We start from the raw sequence: 8,881 nt of genomic DNA, 5'->3' as shown, positions 1-8,881 counted from the left end.
AGAACCTCCTACTGCATAACTGCATTTATTTTGGTCGGGTCAATCAGAATCTTGTTCTTGTTAATGAGGTGTCCCAAGAACTGACCTCCCATAACCAAAACTCACACTTTGAGAACTTAGCATAAAGCCTCTCCCTCCTCAAAAGTCCTAGCATCTCTCGAAGGTTCTCTTCATGTTGCTCCTTGGTCTTGGAATAGACAAGGATATCATCGATAAAAACAATGACCGAACAATCAAGAATCAGCCTGCATACCGGATTCATCAAATAAATAAATGCTATCGTGCATTGGTAAGCCAAACGGCATCACCATAAACTCGTAAGGACCATAACGAGTTCGGAACGTTGTCTTCTCCACGTCCTCTTCTCTGAATCTCATCTGATGATACCCTGACCTCAATTCGATCTTAGAAAACCAAGATGCACCCTGCAGCTGATTGAAGAGATCATCAATCTGTTGAAGTAGGTATCAGTTCTTCATCCTCAACTTGTTTTGCTCTCGATAATCAATGCACATTTGGTGTGTATCATCCTTCTTCTTCTTCATAAACAAAATTAGTGCTCCCCATGGTGAATTACTTGGTTAGATAATTTGCTTTCCCATAGCTCCTGGAGCCGAGATAACAACTCCTGCATCTCAGGCGGTGCTAATCGATACGACGCCTTTGCAATCGAAATTGGACCGGGGATCAGATCGATCTTGAACTCCACTTAACTCGTGGGAGGTACAACGGGTAAATCCTTCGGGAATACATCTGGAATCTTGCTGACTACATGCACATCGAAAATCAAAAACCCCCTTCTCCACCCGAGTGTCACTCACATACTCCAAATATCCCAAACACCCATTCTGTAGATACTGATGAGCCCTGGATGCAGAACAAAAAGCTGATCGAACCCTTGTACACTCGCCATAAATAGTCAGTTCTCCCCCACTTACGGTTTAAACTACCACCTACTGTCCCTCACAGTCGGTCATGGCAGCAAATCTGCTCAACCAGTCCATCCATACTATCAGGAACACATCCACCATATAACAAAATAACTTGACAGAATAATAAATGAGAACATACCAGTAGCGACATCCCTTAGTCTATCCACCACGCATGATTAACTACTAAAACATAAAGAAACACAACCACAACCCACAATAGGTGCTTTATTATGGTTTCCCATGTACAACAGCGATCCATCATTAACTACTTCATAATCCTTGAACCAAGAGCAATCTTCACACACATGACTCGTCGCCCCTGAGTCTATCCACCATGCATGATCATCATCCTGAACATAGAATGATTCAGGAATTAGTGTTACATGATATATATATATATATATATATATATATATATATATATATATATATATATATATATATATATATATATATATATATATATATATATATATAACAATAGTAGTAGTAGTAGCAGTTTTAGAAATAAAATTCTTAGCTTGTGGTTTTAGACCTTGATCATTAGATCCTTGTCCAGAAGTGCTTGCACCATTTTTTTCTTTTTCAAATGACAATCTTGTTTCATGTGAACAGGTTTGTTGCAATTCCAACTTACAAGTTTTGCTTTCTTGTTTGAACCTTTATGATGGTCATCTTTCTTGTTCCTTTTTCCTTTGTTATTTTTCTGATGTTTTTCATCTTCCACCATGTTAACTGAAAATCCAAGAGCTTCCTTTTCTTTTTCCTTGCCACTTTCTTGAGCCCAGAGACCCTCTTCAATTCTCTAGTGACTGCCAATTTGTACTAGAGACAACTTTTATTTTTAGTGTTTCAGTGTGTGTTTGAAGTCTTTCTAGAATGGGGGCAGTTTGTCAATAACACTTGAGACACAAATGGATTCATCCATTTGCATTTTGTGTTGTTCAAATTGTCCTAAAGTCCTCATGAGTTCATTGTACTATTCCATGACAGACCTTGAATCCACCATCTTGTAACTATTAAAATTACTGACAAGGAATTTCTTGCTTGAGGTATCCTCTGCCATGTATTTGGATTCAAGGGCATCCCATAGATATTTTGCAGATTCTTGATTTTGATAGATGTCAAAGAGAAAGTCAGACATACCATTTAGAATGTGCCTACGACAGATGTACTCATCATTTTCCCATTTGCATCTTCTTCTGGTATGTTCAAGAGTTACATCCTCCATTGGTTCTGGTGCAGGAATGCTTAAATCGTGAACAACTTTCAGGGTAGTAAGAGGAAAATGCAACTTCTTCTATAAGCGACGAAAATCAGTTCCTTTAAACTTGTCCAACTTCCCAATTTTGGAAGTCATGTCTTTAACAGATTCTACCATTGATATTCTTTCATGGAAAATCACATATTTTGAATGTTAGAATTTGGGCCTGAAGAATATATCAATTAACTTGGATAATTTCTGGGGCGCTGCCCCTTGGACCCCGTATTGGGTCTAAAGAATAACCATCGCCAGGGGATCTACCCTTTGGACCCCGCTAAGGGCGCTGCCCTCGGACCCTCGTATTCCTGAGTTCACATTAATCACACCGAGTATGCACCCCGCACCTCGAAACTCAGTCGAGTACTCCTTACTCGGCCCCTTACCGAGACGAGTTACAAAATCCGAGTACTCCCCGATCGGCCCCTTACTGAACCAAATAGTGTTGTAAAACTCGGCCAACTCGATGACTAATATGTATTATCTAACACACACACACACCTATGATTATTACTACATATATATCTTAAATTTGTAGTACTTATTCACAAAGTGAGACCATTATGTGTTTTCAGTTTTTGTGTATTCGTATGCATCTAATTTTGTTATATATTTCAATCAACTTATGATTTTGACTTACATAATTTCTCTAAAAATATTTCTATATGAATTACCGAATCAGAATACTCCCGAGTACTCGCTACTCGACAGTCGGCCGAACAGGTACCGAGTAGTGAGTTCTACAAGCTTGCCCATTATTAATAATAATCACACCAAAATATGTTATTAACACTAAAATCACCAACAAATACTTGATCCCACTTGTCTAGTACTTGATTGAGCGTCTATCAACAACTATCTTACTCAAGTTCCTGCTACAGAACTTGAATCCATGTAATTATTAAATGTAGTTAATTCATGGAAAAGAATCAGGGAAGTTTATTCTTTCTTTGTAAAAATAATTTAGAACTAGGGAATAGTTGATATGTGTGAATGATCTATGTCTCACATTTTCTATTCGAACAATCCCTCACACTTGAATATGAATTAAGAGTACTAATGAGCTTATTGTTTTATTTCTACAAAAATGAGATATGGAATAGTTGATATGCGTGAATGATCCATGTCTCACATTTTCTATTTGAACAATCCCTCACACTTGAATATGAATTAAGAGTACTAATGGGCTTATTGTTTTATCTCTACGAAAATGAGATATGCCATGCATCAAAAAATGTGTCTTTTTGACATGAATGTACTTAGGTCTACTTTGTGGGTAGCAAACATATAAAGTCTTGATCACTCTCTTAACATATTGCCCAAAATAGACAATATCTTGGTATGTGGGCCTGAGATATAACAATTTGATTGTGAAATTCTTTACTTAAAAGGGTATTTGAGTAATTTTAACTATGAAAGAAATGCATGAAATTGAATTCCATGGGTTTTAGGATGGAATTTCAAAATCCACCGGTCACAGGATTAGGATTTCTGAATTCTTACCGAATTATTTGATTAGGTGCATACTCATTTGCATCTAAACGAGACTGTAGTTGAATTTATTTCTAATTCCTGCCAAATTGGACAGAATTCAGAGAACAAACACCTAGTTTCTTGATGTTTCTGGAACAAATCCCAAACATTAGTTTCATGAACAAAGATCATATGAGATAGATATTGTAACACACCATATAGACACTTGCATGTAAGATGGGATTTATCACCACCCACAAATCAATCATCTAAAACCATTGATCTCAGTTGAACTAATTCCTGGCTTGTTCCCTATGCCTCTGATCTTTTTTTCTCCTTGTTAATTCCATCAGGGTGTTATAAAACCTTTTCAAACCTTATGTGTAATTAAATGATTTTCTTACAACATCAGTTTGTGTTAGAGAAAGAGTACTTGCAATATGTTTCTGCTACTTCCTGGAGCTATGAATGCATACATCTGCCAATTAGTTAGAATGCATACATCTGCCAATTAGTTAGGTATCCACCTTTTGTAAAGCAACTCAATGAATGTATGACATGACTTATCAATGAGCTCAAGAACATTGTACATGAACAACTTAACAGCTAGCTGGAGGAGTTAGAGAAGGATCACCTCAAATTATTCTGTATCAATCATGACTTGTGATTTTCACGTTTCTTTCATTATTGTGGTTTTCATCATATTCTTTCACTCATTTTAATTTCTATTGTCTTTTTCATTAGCACAGCACCACATTATCATTAGGCCATGTGATGCTACTGCATGTATAATGGAAGATGCCAATCAAGTTAAACATAACATTTACCAATAATAAAGGGTCTATTCAATGATAATTCACATGAAGACAATTTTGCTCATCGTGTAAAATATTGTATCACAAACCTCATGATAACATATATATAAAACTTAAAATATTATACAAAAAAAAAAAGTAACAATACAGTTGATACTCACTATCTTCCCCTCGACAAAGCCTTCTCCACCGAATCTATCTCTTCAAGTATTCTGGTCTTCCTCTTTGCCGGAATCGGAGAGGTGGGACCAAAACTGACGTAATGGCCGGAGACGGCGTTCAAGGCTGAGTACATGTCCCTGAAAGATAACCTTCCGAGGAGGGCCTTTTCTCTCCTGTACTTAGCCACCCAGGAGTTGGAGGTTTCTCTTAGCTCAGCCACCGCAGTTGCGATGTTGGGATCAGTTTTGTCCATGTTGATCGTGTTCCTGACTTTCTGGATAACCTCCTGGGTCTCTTTTGTATATTCTTCATCGGAAGCCGCCAATGCAGCCGGAATAACAAGTAGCGGGGAGGAGATGGATATTACGGCAGCCAATGACAAGAAGTTTCGGCGATGGGTAGTGGCGGTGGTGGTGGTGGTGGTGGAAGAGGAGGGTGGTGAGAGCTTGGAGCGAATGGGTGGGAGGAGCTTAGGGGTGGAGGTGGTCGGGGTGATTAAGGTCGGAGATGCCATGGCGGTGGCGGAGGAACGGTGGAGAGAATTGTTGGCAAGTAGTAATAGAGGTATGGTTATTGGTTAGGATTGATATGGGGCTTATCGTCTTATCTGGTTTTCATAGTTTATGGATGAGAAAGTGTCCTTCAAGATTTTGTTATGATGTGGCTGAACCATGGGTGGATATTGGATAATAGGACTTTGACCATAGTCAACAACGTATGTACATACCACAATGCATCAAAATTCAAATGTATCTATTATGCACTAGCACATTCTTGGAGTTTTATTTATTTATTGACTTATTTATTTAATCCTTCATCAATGTATATTTGATTAAAAACTATAATCTTTTGTTTTGCGATTCGTTCTAAACGTGGGGATGTAATCTAGTCGGTTATGATATATTTAATACCAATTTGAAAAATATTTGAAATCGTCTCGGTTTCAGTTTAGCGGAGTCCGAGGTCGAGCTACTTGAGTATATTATTGAGTCGAGCTCAGCTATGGGATTATTCAGCGGGTGAAATTTGCAAGTTTAACCGAGCTTAGTAATATTTATACTTTTACCTCTTATCTTATTCATATTTTACATAATTGAGTCAAATCTTAAGGAAACGTAATCATATTTATCTTGAAATTTAATTTAATTTGATTTTATTTTAATAGTTAATCGGGTCGAGCTCAAAAGTGGTAACTTACTTTATCAAGTTAATGTCCGAGCTTGAAAATTAAGGTTAGGGTTAAGTTTCTAGCTCGAGTGTTTTAGTCGAGTCAAGTTTCGATCTCGATAGTACTTGACTACACTCGACTCGACCCAATTATACCCTTATTTAAAAGGTTTAGTCCAAGACCACTTGTTATCATGTCAATGTTTTTTTATCGGAAATCAAATATTCTCTTATTTTTTTTTATCATACCATCCTTATACACATTTAAGATTGTGACACTAGTCATGTTTAATAAAATTAATAAATTTTTATTATATTTGTCATCTAAACATGATAGGAAGATGAGTAAGAAAAATAAGTAGCAAGTTATTTACACTACAAGAATAATAGGCATTAGCGGCGACGCTTTTAGCAGCGACAACCACCTTTAGCGGCGACATGTAACTTTCGCGATACGTGTCGCCGCTAAAGGTTGATGTCGCCACTAATGCGTATCGATCCCGATCCACGTCAAAATATGAGGTGAAATCTTATCCGTTGATTTTTCTCTAATCCAAGGACTGGAAATCGAAAATGTACATACTATTAGCGGCGATACCAATAGTGGCGACGGGGTTGCTGCTAATACTCGAAAATTTTGACCGCCAAAGTTTCCCCCCCAAAGATGTCGCCGATAATACTCAAAAATATTAATCATCAAAATTTCCCCCCAAATTTGTCGCCGCTAATTCTCTTCGCAGATATAAGCCTCTTCTGCTCATTATTCCCTCTTTCGTGAACTCTTTTCTCTTCAACACTCCGGCAACAACTCATTTTTTTTTCTTCTGTTTTTCTTATTCTTTATCTTCTCCTTATGTGGCATACTCGTTCGTGGTGTCGGATTGTTTCGATCCTTTGCCGGAATTGCTGAAGATCTTTCAAAATTTGTTGTTTTCTGCCGGAAATTGGCCGGAAAATTGGTCTTATTGCCAGAATACCGCCACCAGTCCACCACCACTCTTCTCCGCCGGATTACACACCACCACATATGTATTAATGTGTTTTTGGTTATATGTTTTAATAACGTATTTATAATTTTATAATAGATTTTTATAATTTTATAACATTTGTTTTGTATATGGAATGAACTTTTTCTAAAAACTGAAAAAAGAGAAAACTACAATTAACGGCGACACTTTTAGTGGCGACGTATAGTATTAGCGGCGACAATTTGAGCATTAGCAACGAATCAACTGCGACCCATTAGCGGCGACATTTGGGGCCTTTAGCGGCGACGCCCGTCGCCACTAATGGTCATTATTATTGTAGTGTTAATTTATGTTTTTTTACATATATTTTTATAGTTTTATATATTTGTAATAATAATAAAAATAGAAAAATGTCATTTTTTACATATGTTTTTATAGTTTGATATATTTTTACTAATAATATGAATAGGACAATGTAGGGTAATGAAACTATCATTTTTGTAAATATTTAGTCACGTTCTTACCTTTTATACATGATTTAGCATTAAACTCATTCCATTGTTCAAGAAATATCATTTTGACAAGGTATAATTCGTTAATGTTGTTTTTTATATACGATTTATCGGTTAACTTTTTATATACACGATTTACCATTAAATTATATCTCGTTCGTTTTCTTCGGCCAACATCATCTACTCTAGCTAACACCGCCCACCTCCTAGCAATGCACTATCCACATCTATTAACAAACACCACCTTCCATCGTCACTTCACCACCCCGTCAACTATCCACCATCACTACAAACATCAAGAAACAAAGTTAAGATCAACTACAACTTATAGCAAAACATTTTAAATCTCCTACATAATATATAGCAGGAGAGGAAAAGGAGTAAGGAACGTGTGAGCAACGACATTATGAAAGTCAATGAAGGTAAATAGATGAATGATATGATTTTTCACCGGAAAGGATATTGTAAATTTATAATGTTTTTTTTTTTAAATTGAGTTTGTAGATTGTGTTTTCCTTCTTCTTTGGAGTTGTGTTGACCGCATAAAAGCGTCCGGAATTTGATGATGGTCAAAAAAAATGAAAAATGATTAAATATTACAAAAGTTATTTAATGATAAAATCGTGTATAAAAACATGAATTTAATGGTATTTCTAGAACAACAAATATGACTTTAATGATATTTCTTTAAAGAGTAAATGGCATTTTAGCCGAACAAACATATCTCGTTTGTTCTAAAATGACATTCAAGTCTTTTTTATGCATTATAGACCATCAATCTCAATAAATCAATGTCATTTACATCATTTTGTAAAGACCAAAGCGATCACTAGGTTGAAATGTTGTTGATGTGTACTTTGACTTTCAAAAGTCCATATGTCCCTTATCCATGTGGAATACCACCTAGCCACCTCCTTGCACCATTAAAATGAATAACGAGTAAAATGATTGAATGTTGGAATTGAAACTGATACATTCATCCCTGTTGTTGAAGAACTTTAAAGAAGACTTTTGCTACCATACCATAGCTTTTGTTCATGTTACTTCCATACCATAGGTTCGTGATTGTATCATTGTTGGTGCCTAATGAAAGAAAATTAGAGAGCATCATATTTGCATCTCTTACCATCACCATTCACCACCACCCTCTTTGGCTCTTCCTCAAACCAACCTTCCACCTCGCACCATCACTACTACCAATCTTTCTCCAACCCACCATAAACACATCAAAATCGAACACCAAAAAATCCAGAATAAGAACAACAGGAAATAACAATGAGTTTTAAACTCAAAACTAAACATCAAAATTAAAATCAAAACATTGAAGAAAAAGAACAACGGATGAATCGTCTTCCTTCAATAATCTGGAAAAATTAAGTAGTCCATATACACCAAATGAAAAAAATAAATAAATAAATAAATAAACCCCAAAATAGATGAAGAAGTTCAAATCTTCAAGAAACCTAGAGAAAGAGAAAGAAGAGACAAATAGAACACCAAATTCAACTCAAACAAAACCATGTATGCAAACTTAAGAAGCGAGACGAAAATTTCTAGGATTTTTTAATGTTTTTATTTTTCGTAATTAAAA

General features: G+C 36.1%; 1 protein-coding gene across 1 annotated transcript; it reads right to left on the bottom strand.

Moving 5' to 3' along the window:
- Window positions 1-4,488: 4,488 nt before the first annotated feature.
- LOC111914522 (photosystem II repair protein PSB27-H1, chloroplastic) lies at window positions 4,489-5,257 on the bottom strand. The gene has a single exon (XM_023910257.2). The coding sequence runs from the start codon at window positions 5,155-5,157 to the stop codon at window positions 4,642-4,644; it is 516 nt and encodes a 171-aa protein (XP_023766025.1). The 5' UTR covers window positions 5,158-5,257; the 3' UTR covers window positions 4,489-4,641.
- Window positions 5,258-8,881: the final 3,624 nt, after the last annotated feature.

Source organism: Lactuca sativa, chromosome 3, assembly GCF_002870075.4.
Source record: "Lactuca sativa cultivar Salinas chromosome 3, Lsat_Salinas_v11, whole genome shotgun sequence".
Classification (NCBI taxonomy): Eukaryota; Viridiplantae; Streptophyta; class Magnoliopsida; order Asterales; family Asteraceae; genus Lactuca; species Lactuca sativa.
Note: the sequence above shows the minus strand (reverse complement) of the source record. Positions and strands in the feature narration are given on the sequence as shown.

What these genes read in the sequence shown, in the direction of transcription:
- LOC111914522 (XM_023910257.2), bottom strand. Translation starts at nt 5,157, where the DNA reads ATGGCATCTCCGACCTTAATCACCCCGACCACCTCCACCCCTAAGCTC.